The 22,261-nt window shown below is 35.8% G+C and overlaps 1 protein-coding gene across 1 annotated transcript in view; it reads right to left on the bottom strand.

Moving 5' to 3' along the window:
- Positions 1-21,695, bottom strand: part of LOC149568841 (peptidase M50B-like protein) — an 89,285-nt gene extending 67,590 nt beyond the window's left edge. Inside the window, exons 1-3 of the mRNA XM_089821715.1 lie at positions 21,558-21,695; positions 19,018-19,110; positions 18,730-18,825 (exon numbers count right to left, since the gene is read on the bottom strand). Coding sequence (XP_089677841.1) covers positions 18,730-18,825; positions 19,018-19,107 — 186 coding nt within the window. The 5' untranslated portion in view covers positions 19,108-19,110; positions 21,558-21,695. The remainder of the gene's footprint in view (positions 1-18,729; positions 18,826-19,017; positions 19,111-21,557) is intronic.
- Between the last annotated feature and the right edge of the window lie 566 nt (positions 21,696-22,261).

The following is a 22,261-nucleotide window of genomic DNA, read 5'->3' as shown; positions in this document are numbered from 1 at the left end:
ATAATAATAAATTTGATGTTTGCAGGAGGAATATATAGATTTTCTGACTTCAAATAAAAGACCAGTGCCTTCGCTTATCCGGGCAATAGAGTCAACTTCGGAGAATTTTTCCATACAACTTCATAATGTTCAATGCATTTGTACTACCAATAATTTTGATAATCTAGATGCGACAGACCAATTATGATGCAATCTTAAATTAGTCCAGGTTGAAATTTAACTCCACTGAGACAAACTGGACACAGCTGTGGAAACAATTAAATATTTCACAACACCTGTGATGATCAAATTTAAAATGCTTAATCGACCATGTCCACTTATCCGATAACAAAATCATATGTAGAATTTTAAAATATATTTATGAAGGACAATTCGCCTGCAGTTTTAAATCTCCACGCCATTAAAGGTAAACAAAAGACATTTTATTTTATTATTAAAATAAAATAATTTTATAATAATAAAATAATGGAACTTTATTATAAAATCATACTGAACCCTTATCCCTCCTTACAATAAATATAAAATGCCTCTTCTCAATATGAATGTTTGTATGTTCGGATATTACAATGATGATTATTTTTCAATGTCTTCTTACTCCTTATATATCTTTATATACAAAAAGACATTACGTTTCATAATGAAAAGTCATATCCCTTTATTAAATAATTATCATTACTTTGAACGGGATTTCTTCTAATTATTATTTCTTCAATATTAATCGATGATAATTCTGTCCGCATAATCTCCCTTAGTCTTTAATAGTTTGAAACTTTAATATATGTTGATTATTGAAGATGAACACTGTTGACCCGTGCCATATAGATGGAATTTTTGCAATATATACAACTCAAGTGATATGCACATCTTCTCTCCGCAGCGGTAGTGGCATTAATCCTTCTCATCGTCAAAACACGACCATTGAATCACAGTGGAGGAACGTATAACTATCGTCTTTGTCTTTGATGCCTTTCACTACGCCTTAAGCAATGATGATTCGCTCTCCTATTAAAGATAAATTATATGCCCGACATGCTTGTATCCTTTCTAGCAAACGCACATAGATATCATGAAACTAGCACTGTGTAATATCATAATCGAATTGCTCGTACAAAACGATGAGATAATATCTGAGGCTGCTATTCTTGATATTGATTCAACGCTGGACACTGATCACTGCCTTCCTTGATGTCCACGTTCTTCCTCCTAGCATTATTTTCCTGGCATCATGTCTGGTTGTTGCGCTTGTCTTCAATATTGTTTATGTACAACCTTACGCTGCTTATTTTCAATATTTTGGACTGTATCTAAAGATTCTCAGCACCCGTACATCTACAGCAGTTTGATTTGCCCTGTATATGGTGTGATGACAGGCAGAGTTGATAGTTAGGGAAATAAGACTGGGCACGCACACCTCCAGATTTCATTTGTGAATTCCTGAATTGCGGTGACCTCAATTCATGTTGTGAACTTAATTTAACATTATCATCTGGAATCATTCATTCCTTCATTTATATTTTATTGGGTTGTAATGATACTACATAATCCTGATGACTTCTCCTTCCAGTTGTGACAGGTTTAAACTATCTTTCTTTTGGTCTGTTGAATGAAAACTTTAGATACTTGCAGATATTACTCATTTATAGGTGAGGGTGAATTCTAAGAGTGAAGTCATTGAATAGCTATAAGATGGATTAATTTGAGGGCAGTGAATTTTTCATGTTGACTCACTTAGTCTGGCCTATTGACAACACTATTTGAATCTACTATCAACATGTTTCTTGTTTGCACAAATTCAGCTGCTTGTGATACTTTTGGACCTCTAAAACTATAGAAAAGTAAATGATTAATAAACACGACATAAATGGTGTAAAGGATGGAAAAATGTCAAAAAATGGAGACCAAAAATTTTAGGCTCCATCAGTGGCTCTTGTTGGGGACGTATGCTCCCAGTGAGCATAGCTAGAATCCAGCTATCTCTGGTGGAGTAGACCGAGCAATCCAGCTATCTCTGGTGGAGTAGACCGAGCATCGTTGCTTAACATTACGCAGGGTGAAGCTGGGTGGCCCCAGGCCCAACAAAAAAGTGAACAATACTTCTTTCCTCTATCAAACACACAATTCTCATCACATAACACTTCTGATTTCCCGAATACAATACTGCCATTGTAGCAAGCAATATTTATTGCTTTCACTAGATTAATGCAGTCTTTGATATCTATCCCATGTTTAGTCTTTAAGGAATCATCAAGTGTCTTGTAATCCTTACTGAATGGAAGATCTTTATGCATTTGATTATTCATACCAATATTTAGATCAGAGTTTTGAACATCTCCTTGCACACAATATGCTTGGTTCCCACATTCCGGATATTGCTTCTCTTCAGAAAAAGGCTTTGAGAGTGACTTGAATTCAAGAACCCCTTTCTGGTTAGCTAGAACACATGGAAAAATTTCACAATTATTCTTCATTCTATCTTCCTTATTGTGCATATCTGATTTTCTATCTCCTTCAAAGCTTTGCTGCAACTCCTGCTCATGGGATGAACTAGAAGATATCTCACCTTTTGAATGTACGTCATGAATTTCATCAATTTCAAAATCAAATCCACTATCTTCATCATGGTGCTGATGTGCTTGATCACCCAAGAGATCCTCTTCAAACAATGGATTTGAGAATAGGGTGAACTCAGGCGTATCTCCTTCTGCTTGCTCCTCAAACAAAGGGTTTATGAACATAGAGAATTTAGGCATGGCTTCATTAGAGCTTTCACCTAGACCATCAAGTGTTTCATCTAATAGTGTACTAATTTCATCGCTTTGAGAATCATAATCTGCTTGACCAGCAAGGGGGATATCTTCATCGTCAATATACTCTAAAACTTCTTCTTGTTCATACATTGTGTGCAATTCTATTTCATCTTCATAATATGATTCTTCTAAATGATCACTTCTTTCATCCAACAACTCCTTGGAATGCCCTGATTCATCAACTTGCTCACCATGGTGATTTGAGAAAAAATTCAAACCACTTTTTTCAATATATTTTTGATATTCCTGATCTAACAAGGCTGAGATTTCTTCCACACTCAAAGAATCCTCCTCTTCATTTTCACATTCATCGTCATCTATAAGCATATAAACATCATCATGGGCTGATTCTCCTTTAGCATGTTCAAAAATTTCATCTCTACTTGAATCTGAAACTTCACTTGAGTCATCAATTACTTCGATCCTACATTCATTATCCTCTACAAACAGCTCGTCCATAAGTTCAAGAAAGTTAAGAAACCGATGATCATATAAGAGGCCTAATTCCCGCATTCTGTAGAGAAGATCAGATGATGGAGGTTTATATTCTGAAGGTATTTCTTGATAAGCATTGAACATACTCAGGAAAAATTCTGTTGCAAATTCATCTTCTTGCTTTTCTACATTCAAATATGCATCCAAAGGAGATATATATCTTGGACTTTCATCAATTATTTGGAAGAGAAGCATCAAATCAGGATCTTTTGGTGATATTCCCAACTCACAAAACTTTCGTATCAATTCCTTGTGTGAAGGCATGATGTCTGAAGGTACTTTTCGAAAAATATCCACCATCCTTATAAATAAGTGTGCCGATGTCTCGCCTTCATATCTTTCCAAATTGAAAAATGCATCTAGAGGGTGTATGTATTCTTCCTCCATGGTGTAACATAGATCCATCTCCTGATCATAGTAAATATTCTCCATTGTGCATGATCAATTTTTTATTTTTATTTTTATGAGTCCTTTCCCTCAGCAGACTTACCAACTGAAACTTTATTGAATAGAGTCGCCACCTCTTTCGAGGAATGTATTGATTTTTCAAGTTCTCACCTCCAATAGAGTACACTTCCAATCAAATGGATACAATTGTTTTCTAATTCTGGTCTACAAAATCTGAAACTCTGGGTAACTGCACAACACCTGTTGCGAGCAACTCTCCCCAGCGAAGTCGCCAATCTGTTGGTTCCCAAAACCGCAGATTGGAAATCCAAGAGCCTGCCACTTCTCCGATAGGACTTCTCAATCAGTTCTGTCCAACGAACGGAAATCGCTTAGATTCCCCTGCACTTCGGGCTCCGCTACACCCAGGCGGGTAAACCTTCACCTTGAACACTGACTACACAATTCAAGGGTTTTCTATAGCGATTTAAACTTTGCGAGTTCCTCGACTGGCAAGGTCCTTGAACTCGATCAGAATGAAACTGAAATTGGATAATGATTAAATGTTTTGAATAATTGAATAATAATAAATTTGATGTTTGTAGGAGGAATATATAGATTTTCTGACTTCAAATAAAAGACCAGTGTCTTCGCTTATCTGGGCGATAGAGTCAACTTCAGAGAATTTTTACATACAACTTCATAATGTTCAATGCATTTGTACTACCAATAATTTTGATAATCTAGATGCGACAAACCAATTATGATGCAATCTTAAATTAGTCCAGGTTGAAATTTAACTCCACTGAGACAAACTGGACACAGTCGTGGAAACAATTAAATATTTCACAACACCTGTGATGATCAAATTTAAAATGCTTAATCGATCATGTCCACTTATCCGATAACAAAATCATATGTAGAATTTTAAAATATATTTATGAAGGACAATTCGCCTGCAGTTTTAAATCTCCACGCCATTAAAGGTAAACAAAAGACATTTTATTTTATTATTAAAATAAAATAATTTTATAATAATAAAATAATGGAACTTTATTATAAAATCATACTGAACCCTTATCCCTCCTTACAATAAATATAAAATGCCTCTTCTAAATATGAATGTGTGTATGTTCGGATATTACAATGATGATTATTTTTCAATGTCTTCTTACTCCTTATATATCTTTATATACAAAAAGACATTACGTTTCATAATGAAAAGTCATATCCCTTTATTAGATAATTATCATTACTTTGAACGGGATTTCTTCTAATTATTATTTCTTCAATATTAATCGATGATAATTCTGTCCGCATAATCTCCCTTAGTCTTTAATAGTTTGAAACTTTAATATATGTTGATTATTGAAGATGAACACTGTTGACCCGTGCCATATAGATGGAATTTCTGCAATATATACAACTCAAGTGATATGCACATCTTCTCTCCGCAGCAGTAGTGGCATTAATCCTTCTCATCGTCAAAACACGACCATTGAATCACAGTGGAGGAATGTATAACTATCGTCTTTGTCTTTGATGCCTTTCACTACGCCTTAAGCAATGATGATTTGCTCTCTTGTTAAAGATAAATTATATGCCCGACATGCTTGTATCCTTTCTAGCAAACGCACATAGATATCATGAAACTAGCACTGTGTAATATCATAATCGAATTGCTCGTACAAAACAATGAGATAATATCTGATGCTGCTATTCTTGATATCGATTCAACGCTGGACACTGATCACTGCCTTCCTTGATGTCCACGTTCTTCCTCCTAGCATTATTTTCCTGGCATCATGTCTGGTTGTTGCGCTTGTCTTCAATATTGTTTACGTACAACCTTACGCTGCTTATTTTCAATATTCTGGACTGTATCTGAAGATTCTCAGCACCCGTACATCTACAGCAGTTTGATTTGCCCTGTATATGGTGTGATGACAGGCAGAGTTGATAGTTAGGGAAATAAGACTGGGCACGCACACCTCCAGATTTCATTTGTGAATTCCTGAATTGCGGTGACCTCAATTCATGTTATGAACTTAATTTAACATTATCATCTGGAATCATTCATTCCTTCATTTATATTTTATCGGGTTGTAATGATACTACATAATCCTGATGACTTCTCCTTCCAGTTGTGACAGGTTTAAACTATCTTTCTTTTGGTCTGTTGAATGAAAACTTTAGATACTTGCAGATATTACTCATTTATAGGTGAGGGTGAATTCTAAGAGTGAAGTCATTGAATAGCTATAAGATGGATTAATTTGAGGGCAGTGAATTTTTCATGTTGACTCACTTAGTCTGGCCTATTGACAACACTATTTGAATCTACTATCAACATGTTTCTTGTTTGCACAGATTCAGCTGCTTGTGATACTTTTGGACCTCTAAAACTATAGAAAAGTAAATGATTAATAAACACGACATAAATGGTGTAAAGGATGGGAAAATGTCAAAAAATGGAGACCAGAAATTTTAGGCTCCATCACACCCCACTGCATTGGGCCCTCTTTTCCGTTTCTGCTGATAAAGTAGATTGGCAGTAGTTTAAAGTTTTGCAAGTCTCTTGGAAGCAAACTGAGAAATGGAGAATTTGACAAGTATGGAAGAGAAATGGAAATGGTGAAGTGTTTGAGTTAAATTTAATCAAGGGCATTGAAGCCATCAAGGATTGGTTAAGGATTCAGGACAACTTAGTTTGTTCAGAAAAGTTTGGAAATATATGGTGAACACTTTCATAAGTTTACCTTGCCACATCAAGACGTCGAATCCACCACACCATGTGTCACCTTGCCACATCAAGAGGTGGAATCCACCATGCCATGTCTCACCTTGCCACATCAATCGGTAGAATCAACACTCTCATGTGGCAGCCTTTGACACATGAGGCCTTCAATCCCACCATCAATTTCTCAAACTCAACCTGCCCTATGAGGACTTCAAGCACAAATGGCATTCAGCATTTACAGAGCTGATCATTAAATGGTTACACCGAAGTGTCAAGTTCATATTTTCTCTTAGCCAGGAGAATGAAAATCTCATTTTATCTCTATGCTGAAAGTTGTCAAATCAAATCAACACTTGGATACAAATCTCAGAATTTGTTTTGGCATAGGAGTCTGGTTTCTGGGTTGTGCTTGCTTCATTGAGGTTTGAAAGTGCTAACTTTGATGATGCCTTGCCACATCAAGTGGTGGAGTCCACTTCCTCGTGTGGCAAGCATTAACACATTAAGCAAAGAGAAGTATCATCAAACTTGAATTTCCTCCAGAAATCCAAGTTCAATTGGATGGACTACACAACACACTTACACCACATCTACAAGTGCCATATCATGGTCAAAATATCAAGAAGAAATCAAGAATTCAAGAACAAGAAACTTCAAGTTATGTCAATGATGAAATTTCAAGCTTATAGGATAAGCGTGTTGAGATAGCAACCACTCATCTTCAGCTAATCAAAAAAATCAAGTTTGCATGTGTATCAACCAATCAAATCATGTCAACTATACATGTGGGAATGATTCTAATGCCTCTACCTAACTAGTTTTCTCATTGGTTCATAAAAAGCATTGTAATATTCTCATTCACCGACAAGGTGGTGCTTCATTCTTATTGGCCCATTAATTGGTGCCTCCTATAAGCTTCTATCTAACCAATTTTCTTATTGGCCCTTTAAAGCAATGTAATTATCTTATTGGGCTGCAAGGTTGTGTCCAATTATAATTAGCTACCATTAAATGCTTGAAGTTGTTAATTAAATTAGGTTTGTGTTGGCTAAATCTTCGCCTTTGATTTTAAATTAATCTTACCCTACACATTGTCATTGAAACTATGGTAAAAGGCAAAGCCTTATCATTTGTAAAGGACAGCGACTTGGATGAATTGTTGCCATAATGCTATCAAAGTAATTGCTAATTCTTGTTGGTCTTCATGGTGAATTACTTGTGTTGCTTTAGAGTATTAGTATAGTTTCTACATTTCCTGACTTAGAGTAGAATTTATTTCATGTTGACTAGAAATAGTGTGTTTATTTAAATGCAAGTGATTATGGATACATCATTATTAAACTGTAACTACCCGAACCAGTACTGTAATAGACCCAACCAGCACTGTACTGTCCTGAATCCAATTTTTCCGCCTTTCCTTTTAAATATAAGTCTCAGAGTACGGACCCATTAACAAATAACCAACAATATGAATAACAAATGAATTTCGAGATAGGTATTTACTCAAACTCCCTCTTAAATAGCACACCTAGCAATACATCTACATGCAGATGGAAAATACGAACAACAAATAAACCCGAACTCTCTCCAATAAATCTTTCTTTCCAAAATGATATTAAAGACTCAAGTATAAGGAAAATGCAGTACAAATCAAAGTGCTAAACCAACAACCTTCCAACAAATCCGGCAGCATATTATTGCACTATTCATCAGCAATATAATAACCAGCAATTTCCAAGTACCTCTAAAACGTTATTGTATTATACAACAGCAATACAATAACCATCCAACCACCATCCAATCTTATATATAGATTTTACAGTCAGATTGGTGAACAAGAGAAGAACCTGTAAGCACAACCGAGATACCTGAATTGATATCTCCACTGGCAATGGGTTTGCGTCGATTGCTTGCTTGCACAAGGGGCTATGTCCTCACACGGGCTGAAAGCTGAAGCTTTCTGAATGGCTCTCACAAGAGAGAACTAAAAATCTGAAAATAGTAAATCCAGCCTACTCCTCCATGAGTCTTTCCCCTTTTTAACACAAAACTGAGACCCTTCGACTTCCCTCTGGCCGTCGTCTTATTCCTCCTTGTCCTCATGTGAACACATGGACATATTAATTTGTCCTTTCATAATAAATCTCCAGCTTATTTAATATTGCAAATTTGGTTCTTCTTAATAATTCTAATGTCCCCAAAGAAGGGACATTGCATAAACTTGCTTAGACCAAACCACTAGTTACCTCTTGATTGTAAGTTTGCCTTGCATGGTCAAATGGCATATTTATGAACTTTACTGCAATTTTTGCTTGCACAATGACATGAATCAATTGATGATTTTGTTGGGATGGTAATAGTTTGAGCATCTTACATCTATCTTAGGAGATCGCACTAGCTTGGTTGATGTTGATGGCTAGTCTAGTAGAGCCACAAAGGCATTCATTATCTCTTGCATTATGAGTAAAATAGCTTTCTAAACCCTTTCCCTTGAAATTTATATGGTTGGAAGTGGTTGAAGTAGTTGATATCCATGGAACAAATGGTGTAAGCACCTTAGGGATAATCAGCATATCCCATCATTACAACTGAGTTAAGTCCATGATAATATGAAACCTTGGAGTTCTCTCATTTGATCCCACAATCCATATAAATTGTTTAGTATATGAACAGCCTTATTCAAGAAAGAGTTGGAGATTTGGTGTTTCCTCTTGGAATACAATGTGTTCATTGCAAGTCATAGTGGCATAAAACTCACATGAACAGAAATTTGAGCTAGGAGGGTGTGTTTGAAGTTTACTCAAGGAGTTGTCAACAATTCAAAAATGGTGCACTATGTTGCTTCCTTAACCACAACAGCTGAAAAGAAAGTAGGAATCATGTAATATCCCTCTAGTAACAACATCTAATAGTAAGTCATAATCGAATGGACATACATGTAATAGATAGTTAATCATAAGATAATTGAATGATAACAAAATGAAAATATTATTAAAGACAAATTATGCTTTACCAAATTGACATCAATTAAATAATCAAATATATCAAATACATTACCCTTTTAAAATAAAGGAATTATATAAGAATAAATTAAAAAATCTATAATCGAGCACCAACATTTATAAACTCATTGCTTTATCATATGGAACAAATATACTCCTAAACACATTAACTCCTAAGCACATTAAATAAATATTAGTTACTTATGAAATGACCGGTCAACTTCATAACAAGAGACACGACTGGCTAATAAGGGGTATGGGTACCATATCGACAATTAAATGATATGTATATGAAGGTTACGAAGATGAGACAGAAAGGAGGGAACCACAAAAAAGAGTCTAATGAAACAGAGGTGAAAGAGGAGTCAAGGAGTTAACGTAAATCAGAAGTTACTGGCAAAACAAGAAATGAATGTAACAGTGATCAAACATAATCACCATCAAGGATAAAGAGATTTTTGCATACGTGGACAATGCAAATGCACATTTTTTAAGAACAAGTGACAAGTAACCCCTGTTGATATTGAACATATACAGTGATGTGGAAGTAGAGAAAGTAGTCAACTCAGACCATGCATACAAGCATTGTGTAGATGCTGGAATTATATATGGCGTGAGAAATTATCTTCGATATAGAAAGCAACTTAGAATATATTTGTATTGAATGGAATGCAGCAGCGGTTGGAGAAGTTCGGCAGGGAGCAAAGGTACAAAATCCCACTATGGACATACATGACAGTGTGGACATGCATCAGCATAAGCAAGAAGTTGGTAAGGAGTCAAATGCTATTACATGAACAGCTAATAAGCAGTTAAAGGAAACAATACCAAGACAGAGAAGGAATAAAAATTCAATGATAATATGATAGACCGAAATAAATAGGGAATAAGAACTGAAGGCAATGAAGGTAGAAGAACCATATATCGATAAGTAGAAAAGAATCATAATAAAGACAATACAGTAATGAAAGAAGACAAACTATGTATATAAAACAGTAAGGGCAATATTTGAACAATACAGGAGTCCTATGATAGGATAAATAAAATAGAGAAGAGATCCCAACCATTGTTCACAGTGAACAATAGTGGAATGAACACAAGAGAGTAGCATTCCAGAGCCAAATAATAAATGACAACAGAAAAGAGATAAAACAATAATATTACGAGAAAATATAGAGTGACAAATACGTGGCTAGTGATTGTGAGGCAGCGACATACAATCAATCAGTAATAACCAAAAGACAGCAAGTGAGAAGAAAAAATAATAATACAAAGAAAAATATCACCACGGATTAATCCACTTAGTAATCAGGGTAGTAAGAACAACTTCTAAGAATAGAGTTGCAGAATCAGATACAAACAGAAGTATGTCATATTTCAGTTTTGAAAGTATGATATAGAATAGACAATAAAATGAGAAACTATATTTATGCTAGAGACCAAGAAGATCTTGGTAAAGGGCATTCATTATGGATGTTGAATTTTCCTAAAAGAGGATTCCGAGATCACATGTCGTTTTTTTTTAATGTCGGGTTTCTCTAAAAGAGAACTCAGAGATTAGAGAGCATTCTACATGAATGTCATGATTCCATATTGGAATCCAAGGAGAGATTCATTGAGAATCTCTAGAGACAATATATATTGTAGTGGATAATCATATGCATATGTTAGAGATCAAAGACTTGGTTAGAGGTGCTATCTCTATCAAGTAGTGTTATAAAAAGCATAATCAGAGATCCCAAGAGGCCTTAGGAAGGGCACTCTTCATATGATGATCGCCTAATCGAGAAGTTATTCTCATTAGAGGGTTAGGTGATTGGAAAAGAGTTCTTCCCGAAGGATTAGGAAAGTTAGTAAGGGATAGTATTTAGATTGATATTTAATTAGTTTAATATTTCTAACATGTTTTTGGATTTTAAATATATATTTGCTATGTTGTACTAATGATTTGTTACCAGTTTAATCTTATGTTAGTCAATCTAGAAGTGGGGACATTGCAAATCACCTCAAAATGATATTTTTAAAATATTTCACATATTCACATGGAAACAAAGAAAGAGTGGTCAATAATGCTTCGACATTGTTGACCTATTGGACAAAGAAGAAGAAAAAGCCCAGAGGATTGAGAGATAAGTCTAAAAAAGGTTAGATTGCAAAAGACAAAATTGAAAAGTTGTCAACTAGTTTGAAGATGGTGTTACATGGTGCTTCCCATATCACAACAGCCAAAAGAAAAGTGGGAAACACTTCAAGATGATATTGCTACAACATTACACGCTACTCCTTGGAAACAAGGAAGAAGCAACCACAATTATTTGGACATTGTTAATCTATTGAACGAAGAAAAAAGGAGACCTAGAATATAGAAAGGAGAATTCAAAGGAGGTTAGAATGTGAAAGAGAAACCCAATGAAGGCTTGAAAGAGGAAGACAAGCAAAAATCAAGAGAATCAAAACTAGATACAAGTTGGATAGTAAAATTGGTTCGTTCACGCCAAAATGGTTTGAAAAGCTAATGTCTGAAAGAACGGGAAGGATATCAAGATCAACTTTGAAACAACAATAGGATACAACGGAACTGAAATTTCACAAAAAGGTGAGAAATCATTGGGTAGCTCATGTTGTAAGTGAGGATAGTCATTCAAGTCAAGCAATCCCAACTCAGAGATCTCAAAGAAAAGAGAATTCAAAAGAGGTTACAGTGTGAAAGAGAAATCCAACGAAGGCTTGAAAGAGAAAGACAAGAAGAAAATCAAGAGGAGAATCAAAACTAGATACAAGTTGGATAGTAAAATTGGTTCGTTCATGCTAGAAAGGTCTGAAAAGATAAAGTTTGAAAGAAAGGTAAGGATATTAAGATCAACTCCAAAACAATAAGAAGATATGATTGAACTAGAATTCAACAAAAAGGTGAGAAATCATTGGGTAGCTCATGTCGTAAGTGAGGATAGTCATTCAAGTCAAGCAAGCCCAACTCAATGGTCCTCATCCAAGTAACTCAATCCCAAGTTTAGGTCAGTCAAGACTGAGAAAAATTTTTAAGCAATACCAGTTCATCCAACTCAAACAACAATGGCACCACTACGGATACAAAATAATGCATCTATGCTTACTTTGAATACTTATCATGATTTACCAAAGAATCCAGAACACTTCTACTCTAAAATCCATGACAATGACCCTAATCAAACGGCCGAAGAGCATATCAAGGTTTCAAAAGGCACCTTGTATAATAGAAGGATTCGATATATGGACCTTGCATGCAGGCATTTACCTCATTCATCAAGAGACAAATCTTTCTACTGATTCATTCATTTATGATCCTCGTCCATAAGTATGTGTTACCGATTGAAAGCAGGGTCTATTGGAAAAATTGGAATTCCTATTACTCTATTAGATTTGTATAAGCAGTTTGTCGATATTAGGAGACAAGAACAAGCACCAATAATTTTGTTCAACAATCATTCTCACAAAGTCTACACAAGATTACAATTTGCATACACAGTTCAGAATGTGGGTGTACTTGAGATGTACTACAATACCTCGGATTCTTCCAAATCCATGTTTACAAGGCATTCACATCTTGCTCCAGCAAATTTGAATGAGACTTATGCCAAAGCAATTCAAGTAAGTGAACAAATGAAACAGAATATATCAAGACCATTGAAGAGTTTGGGACCAACAATTTCAAGTAGTCAAGTCCCACAACCTTCATTTCAAGCTCCATCAAATCAACTTGTGTTGCAACCTGGAGCTCTCTCGTAGCCACCTTCTACTCTACCTGTATATATTCAAGGTTCCACCTTCTACTCTACCTATATATGTTCAAGGTGTGATGCAGCAAGAATCTGAGGGTACCCCTACTGGAGGTAATCTGGATCCCTGCAAATAACCACACAGCGGAAACACAACAACAATGCAAGATCTGATACCAAATTTCAACACTTTATTCATAAAATAATTGTTTACATGCAATATGCTCGGCTATAAGGCCTTTCGGGTTAGGGTCAAATACAAAAGCAATTACAAAAAAATTTTGCAAGATCCCTCAAGATCCAATCCCAACACTAGCTAGTCCAGATCCACACTCTAGTAGAAACCTCCAGGGAAATCTCAACTTGTGCTCGCAAGCCCACCAAGCAATCTCCTGGTTTGCCAAGCCTCAACTACTAGCCCTTCTTAAAATTCACTCCTACACTTCATCCTCTACTCCAAGCTGATGACTATGACTCACTTCTCTGAAATGAATGAATGTCTAAAGACTCCACAAGACCCCTTATACCAAACTAAGCCACAAGTCGACCTAGCCCAATACAAATTAAAATAAACCCTTATAATAAATATTTGCATAAGCCACAAGTCGGCTGCAACACTCATTAACTACCCACAACCCAAATTAAATGCCAAAAGTCGGCTCACAAACAACTCGGGCACCATAGAGACCAAGACCAAACCAAGCATCAAAAACCAACATCAAGCATCAAGCATCAGCATTCCACCAAGCATAACTGAGCTCCATCATTGACCGACCCAACTCAAGCAATACTGTAACCAAACCATGCAGACCAAACCGAGCTCACAAGTATATGTCGAGTCCCTTCAATAACCGAGCAACTCAAGCAACACTATTGTCGAGTTCCTCCTTCACAGACCGAGTCCCTTCAATGACTGAGCAACTCGGGCAACACTGCAACCAAGCTACACTGAGCTCCCAGTGTGTGCCGAGTTCTCGCAAGCATCGTCAAGCTCCTTTGACAGCCGAGTGCCCCCAAGCTATGCTGAGCTTCTTCGACAATCGAGCACCTCTAGGATCACCAAGTCCATCCATCCACCGAGTTCTCAACCAGGAACTGCTAAGAGATAACCGAGTAACCTCTACCAAGCACCCTCCGAAGCAACTATTGAGTCTTCTTCCATGAACTCCAAAGTAGCCATCGAGCAAACCCAAGATGCTCCTGCATCAAGGTGTCAGCACTAACACAGCCTTCATTTCAAGCTCCATCAAATCAACTTGTGTTGCAACCTAGAGCTCCACTCTCACAGCCACCTTCTACTCTACCTGTATATGTTCAAGATGCGAGCACATCTACAAGAACACGAGAATAAAAAGGATAGGATAAAAGAATTGATTGAACAAGTCAAGAATTATCCATAGAAATTGCATACTTAAGAAATCAAAACAATCAACTTCAAAGCATCCCAAGAAATTTCCAAGGGCAATAAAGGAGCTATCAAAGAGCATATCAAGGTAATCACCAAGCAAATTATCAAAGGAGCAACCTAGAGGCTAATTACCAGAGAAATAATCAAGGTGGCAACTATAAAGGCAATACACAGTCAACTAACCAAGGGTACAAGAACAATCAAATTTATTAAAAAGAAAACTTGGAATACAAATCCAAAGAATGAAAATGTGGTGCTACAACTTGACAACCCACCAACTTTTGAGAATAGACCAACGAAGAAGATATTCCTAGCTAAGGCTGCATTGTTAAATGGTGCAGGATACATGAAACAAATCAACATTTGGAACTCCAATGTCGAGAATTCAAGAAGTCAACGAATGTGTTTCAAAAGGTGGTAGATGATTTGTCCCTACCACACAAGGCAATCAATACTTGACTTTTGAGGAGTATTTGTTGTTCTGTGGAGCCTAATCAAACTCAGAGGTTAATTTTTCCCAATTTGTTCGATGCGGTTTTTCCCCCTAGATTTTTCCTACGGAGGGTTTGGGGGTGTTATAGGCTATTTGCAGACTTGAGGAATACTAATCTATATTATTTTTCTTACAGTGATAATCAAAGTAGACTAGATCTGATTTCTAATAATACTGAAAATTGTATACCAAGTCTAAATATAATTTGATCTATGTTCTAAAGTACTGATCTAAAGAGATAATCATGTATCAGTTTCAATGATTAGACCTTAGATTTGGTCATCATATATATTCATATCAAGAGGCTTGTTTTAGTCAATCATGACTGTTCATACCATGCCTCTTTATGAAGAGACATGAAGGTCTATTAAGTCTCTTCAAAATTCCTAACCCTAATAGGGCATGCTTTGTTTAATTAACACATTCTTAATATAACCTTTGATCTACATGGATCATTTACTCGATCCAATTCAATAATTGCTAGATCAATAGTTGCAAGGATTTATTGATTGATCTCCAAGAGATATTAAAATTTGATCACACAGAATTTTGTGCTTAGATGTAATGGATAGTTTCAGTTGGATACAAGGATTGTTTCTGACCAACGATAGCTTAAATCAACAAGGGAAAGTGCCCCCATGATGGAGTCAAGCAGCAACACCTCTTACGGGGTCAAGGGGCAGCACCGCAGGCGTGCTCCTTGTCGTGATACAGGGTCAGGTCAAGGGATAGCACCTTGCAAGGCCAAAAATGACTTTATGATTATAAAAGGCGTCTAGAGCTATTTTCCTATTGGATGACATATTCTAGCCCTAATTTTGTAAGTGGCATAAGTCTTGTATAAAACGGTTTAGGGTTAGGGATTTTATAATGTATGATGCTTTAGTAGCTTCTTGCGACGGTGTTGAATTGCAAGGGGTTGCAAATTGTAATCAGGTTGAAATCACTTGATACTAAAATTGGACTTGCTATTTGGTGGATGTAGCCCAAGGATTGGATGAACCACGTAAAATCTGTGTCTTGTGTTCTCTTCTGTGTGCTTTATTTTCGCATGTAACTGTTATTTATGTCTCTCTAATCCTATCAGTATTCATTTCCACTGGAGTTTGAAGCATATGAGCTTCCTTGTTCAAGAGAGAGTTGGAGATTTGTTATTCCATTTGGAATACCGAGTATTCGATTCTGCATGTTGTAGTGGCATAAAACTCACATCAACAGGTCCCTTCAGACTTCAAGATGTGAATTGCTTGTCTCGAAAACATGCAAATCTAACAGGCAGTGACAGGTTGTTGTTGAAAACTTTGTTCAAATTTCTCTCACAAAATTTAAAATTTGACATGGTGTGCTTCCAAAATCATTTTAGTAATTTAAAATGCTCATGACAGTGTAATTGTTATTTATGTCCTCTAATCCTATCAATATTCATTTCCACTGGAGTTTGAAGCATATGAGCTTCCTTTTTCAAAGTTGGAGATTTGGTATTCCATTTGGAATACTAAGTATTTGATTCTGCATGTTGTAGTGGCATGAAACTCACATCAGCAGGTCCCTTCAGACTCTAAAAGGCAGTGGCAGGTTGCTGTTGAAAACTTTGTTCAAATTTCTCTCACAAAATTAAAATTTGACATGGTGTGCTTCCAAAATCATTTTAGTCATTTAAAGTGCTCATGACGGTGTTTCAAGATTGGTGATCAGTAGTAACAGTTGTGAAAGCAGAAACAATTATTATAACTTTGGGAGAAGATATTGGATGACTTCTGGCTTATTTTGATTAACTTTACATTTTATACAAATAAAGCATTTTACTACTGGTTGTGATTGAGATTCTGGACGTAATGCATATCTTTTTATATTCTGGAATGGGCCTCTCTTAGATAGATGCCCACAAATATAACAAAAGTACAAAAAAATATTGATAACTTTCAGCAAGTTTGGACTCTAATTTCTGTCTATTTCGTTCAGATTCAGAATCTTTTTAGGGATAGGTTTCCTTCTGTATAGGTTTCCTTCTGTAGGGCTAAAAACAATTAAATCATGTTAAAGTTGAACTCATAACAGTGCCTGTAATCACATAGGCATACGTAGTGCCTGTAATCACATAGACTTCCATATTTCTGTTAGATTACTGTCATTGATGTCAAAGGTGTTTAAAGTGCCACCATGGGTATTTAAGTATCAAATTAAATGAATCTTTATTTATTTAATGGAGCCAACCCCTTACGGAGGACCCAAGTCTGCAATCAAAGGATGCATTCAAAAGGTATAAAAGAGTCATCTCGCTTATCAAGCATAATATCCCTCCAACCTACCTGGTGAAGTTATATGAAGAGGAAGAGTGATGAAGGCAAGCAATTCATGATTATCTATCCATACATGAGCAGATCTGAAGCAATCAAATCAGATTATTAGATCAGCTCTTTCAAACCTATTATGGTAGATTTTTGAGGTATCTTAGATCAGAGTTTTAAGTGTGCTGGAGCAGATCTGAACCAACAGCTCGAGCTGGAAAGAGGACTAGTCAAAACAATGCCAAAGCTATGAATGCATTTTTTTGTGGACTATAGGAATCAAAATTTGTCAAAGTGATGCATTGTGTATCAGGCAAAGGAAATATGGGACAAACCTCAAAACACTTATGCAGGAGATGATAAGGTATAGAAAGCAAAGCTTAAAACCATCACATCCTATCTACTTCACCTAGATGAAATATGAAATAGTTCTGCAACATTTATTAAGGTCTCTTCCCTGGTTTGAGCTCTCTTCCAAAGAAATGAAAGATCTTGATAGAATTCTAACAGATTACAAAAATAGGAATGAAAAGAAGAAACCATCTAAGAAAGAGGTTGCATTCAAAGCCAAAAATAAAATTGATGAGCCCAAGCCAATTGAGAGTTGACAGTTCCAATGATGAATCAGACAAAGAAGAAGCGTATTTCACAAGAGAGCTAAAGAAAGAATTCAATGAGTATAAATGTAATTTACCTTTTAAATGCTTTAATAGAGAAAGTAGGTCTTCTGGAGAAAGTTGCTCTAATAGAGAAGAGATCCTTTTCATGGCATGAAAACAAAAGATGACATCTAGGAAAGGGAAGAAAAGGTAGAGAAGGAGATAAAGGGGAAAGGAATGATGAAATAAATGGAGAAGTAGACTTGTGAGAGGAACTTATTTGTGTTTTAAATAAAATAAAGAAACTTACGATGTTTTTGAAAGAAAAATTACAGTTTCAAGAGGAAGGTGAAAATGTCCAAAAACTTGAGGAGTCAGTGCAAATGGTACTTGAAGAAGCTTGGTACATCACCTCATCCTTTTCTTATAATGTATACACTTACTTCTTTTATGACGCTAATCAAGCTGCAAACTTGGTACCTAGCTTAGGAGCAGACATTTCTAACGCTCTTTAATGCGCTTGTGTCTAGAAATGGTCTTGAAGATATTTTTAAAATGTGAAGTAGTTTAAATGGCTCATGTCTTGCCACTATTTCAGTTTTTCTATTTATTGTATACTCTTATAAACTTTTCATTGAAAACAAAATCATGTGTTACTTGCAAAATAGTTAATAACAGATAACCCAAAAAGGCATTCAAATGAATTTCAAAGTTAACACTTCATTCTAAAACAATTTAAGGCTAAGAAAGCTTACATGGCCACAAGTAAGTTTGCAAGCAATTGCATGGCTTGCTTCATGAAGAAACACAGTTATGAGCTTGAAAGGAGTCAATAATGGTGTCCTCCAAAGCTGCCAGATAGGTTTATAAGTCAACAAAGAAATAACATGTATCCCTAGGGAACAAAATGACTTCAAATGAACTATGACCATTAAATTCAGGTTCATCCATACAATCATAGCAGACGCATGAATAAATCCAAGAAATTCATCTTTACTATTTCAACAATCCGATCAAATGTGAGAATGACTTGGTAACCATACAGCAAGAATAACAAAAATGAAGGCACCAATAGTGGCAATAAAGGTGACTTGGTTGTGATTGCAACATCTTTGAAGTTCCCAATCTTCCATTTCCTGATGCAGAAGTTTCAAAATGTCAATGCCAGTTTTACTTACAATTATGTCTCTATAAATAAACAAATATGTAGTATGTGAGGCTTGAAAAGACCACAGACCATACAGAAACTCAATCAAGATAATTAAAAAAATAAGTTGCTTGAGCAATTACAAGCATTTTCTTGCACTAAGAATGCATGTAAAAATGATATAAAAATAACAGAAAATCAATTTCTTCAAAAAATCTAGGACTTAAATGTAGGAGAATAGAAGATGTAGTCACTGTTGCATGTTTCAAATAGAAGAAACAACTTCTGTTTCAATGTCTGAAGAAGGAGAATGAACATTCCTTCATCTTCAAATTGCAAACCAACACTGTAAATAAACTGGGGCAGATAATTGTTATAAATTTTAAGAGCAATAAAGATACTTTGAAATCATCTTCTCTATTGCTTGAAATGACAGACTTTAAAAAAAAAGGTTTACGAGGAACAAGCTATTGGCACCCACCATTTTACAAAATCAAAAATTCAAGAATGGCATGTGCCATGCCCTTAATAACAGATTCATCAGTCTGTAACCTTTTCATCGATCTTAAGGGTATTTCAAGAAAAATGGATGCTTGAACCTTTTTCTCAAGGCACGTGAGAATTTTGTACCTGCAGAGAAAAATATCTTGCTCATCTACAACTACCCATAGGGTGTATTTGAAATTGAAAAGCAATTGCCCAAGTCACATCAAGCCCAACGGAATCAGTCCTGAAAGTTGGTTTGATGTACTTAACATTTCTTATGTCATGGACATCTTAATCAATGGATTTTGTGTTATGTAGCTTGTTTTCCATCCTTTGAATGCTAATAAGGTCTTTCCTATTTCATGTCAAATTGCATAATTGAAAGACATCTTAATACATAATAAAAAAATTAACATGAGTGTGTACATCGTTGGACATTCTTCAAATTAATTATTGAGGAATGAAAAAACAAGCTGTGAAGTTTTTATATTTTCAGAACCCTGGTGCTGAGTTGAAATCAATGTGTATTAGTATTAGGCTTTCCAAGTTGTCTGGCTACTGTAACAAGGGAATATCAACTAGTAAATCTAGAGAAAGCAAAAATCATCAATAAATTAACTGTTAAAAATTTGTGCATTGTCAAAGTAGTTTATATAATACAACTTGGCAATAAAAGTCCTCAACATGTTTCTTTATAAAACGATACTAGGCATAATGGCACAGATACTAGCAGTCATAACTTACTATATAGAATGTAAAATAAATACAAAGCAACAAAACTCGGTGATGAATATTTCAAATGAAACACTCATCCATTGAAACACGCCTTCATAACACACTTCGATAGGTCCTAGAGTCTTTGGCCTAAAGTGCATTAAGACCATCTTGCCTTAGTTTCTTAATCACCAAGAAATTCCAGGTTGAGGAATGGGACCCAATTGCCACAGCCACATCTGTTGGTGACTACCATTAAGTGCAATAGAGCTGTAATCTTATTCATGTACCATGTATGACATTTCCACATGGCACCCTGTCCCTATACCTCTAGCTATCTCACGACTACATTAATCTTCTAATGGCGGAGACTCGGAGCCTTTGATAATTTTCAATGCTCATTTCATCTGCATTGTTCGTATTTGATGTTCCAGTGCATTTTCCCTGTGCTTTAAATAATGGTGGCAGGTTGTAGCTACTTGCTCAGGTAACTGTATTTAGCTAATAAGGCATGAGCTAAAGACGGGTAGATTCCCACAGGTTCTTTCTAATGTGCCAATAAATTTGCATGACTTTCAAGGCAAAAAGAGGGTAAATTTCATCATGAATGAGACTAGCTCAAATGTCAGAATCAGTATTCCTCTAATAAGTGCAAATCCCAAGCGACAAGATGAAAAATGAAATTAAATAAAACAAAGGTACAGCATGTAACCCCGAGTTCAAATCTCCAGGAGACAAGATAAGGCATTGAAATTGGGCATTCGACCCCAATTCAAATCCCTTAAAGACAACATAGAGCATTGAAATTAGGCATGAAGTCCCGGGTTCAAATCCCCTAGAGAAATATACCAATTGTTAAAATGCATGAAGTATTGCATCCAGCTGGCAACGAGCAGCATGCCCCTAGGGATAAAGCCAGTGGCAAGGCAGGCTAAATTTTACAGCAAAAGGTACTAAGTTTCAGCATAATCTTTGCAGCCAAAGAACAGTACAGACGCACTCCCCTGCGATTTGGATCAAATCTGCACCACTCTATACGGAACAATTTAGATTTTCTTATAGAATCATAAAAGCCAGCGGAAACCAGCGTACATTTAATTAAAAATCCACCATGCATGGAGACAAACCAATAACAAATACTAATGCTTTACACAAAATTAATGCGTTACAAACATAACATTGCGTTGTTGTCAAAAACATGCAACACTGAAAGCAAAATGAGACGGTACATGTAACCTGTGAAATATAAGGTGCTGAAACGGCGATGCGTGAAAGGAATGTAGGAGCCCTGCAACTCGAAATGGCCGAGGAATCGCGGCACAGCACCGGTTCGAGTCCAGCTCCGACAAATTCAAACGACCGTTACCCGACGACGGTTTCCGAAAAGAAACAGAAAAGCAAATATAGCAGATAAAGTCCGTCCTGTGATCTGCCGTCGGAGGTTCTGTCTAATGACGGCCAATAATAGCCGTCCAGCTTGTTCTCGCAGCCCGGTATTTTACTTTGAAAATTTATTTGGTAAATAATAATAAAAAATAATACTTTTATAATAACTCTATTGGTTTACCCGTCAAATGGAATCCGCGGAGTATTCTTCTATTTATTTTTGGTAGTAGGTGATTGCGAACGAGCTTCCCAATGATTATGAGAGGAATGGACCCACTCAAATGGTGTTTGCTTCCTATGTACCTTCTCTTGTTTGAACTATTCTCCAAGATTTTTCTTTCTTTATTGTAATTTCATCTAGTTTTTATCCATGTCATTTGGACTTGGACTTTTCTTGGAGCTTTTAGCAATGATTTTGGGATAAGAATAGAGCAAGTTTACATTTATATTTTTATATTTTTATTTGAGACTTTTTAAGTGTAGAAGGTTCATTTAATCTATAAAAGAAGATAGTACAATCATTATTAACATTACAATGTAGAAAATATTGTTAT

Source organism: Cupressus sempervirens, chromosome 3 (assembly GCF_028749045.1).
Source record: "Cupressus sempervirens isolate cs-2001-9-10 chromosome 3, ASM2874904v1, whole genome shotgun sequence".
In the NCBI taxonomy this organism is placed as follows: Eukaryota; Viridiplantae; Streptophyta; class Pinopsida; order Cupressales; family Cupressaceae; genus Cupressus; species Cupressus sempervirens.
Note: the sequence above shows the minus strand (reverse complement) of the source record. Positions and strands in the feature narration are given on the sequence as shown.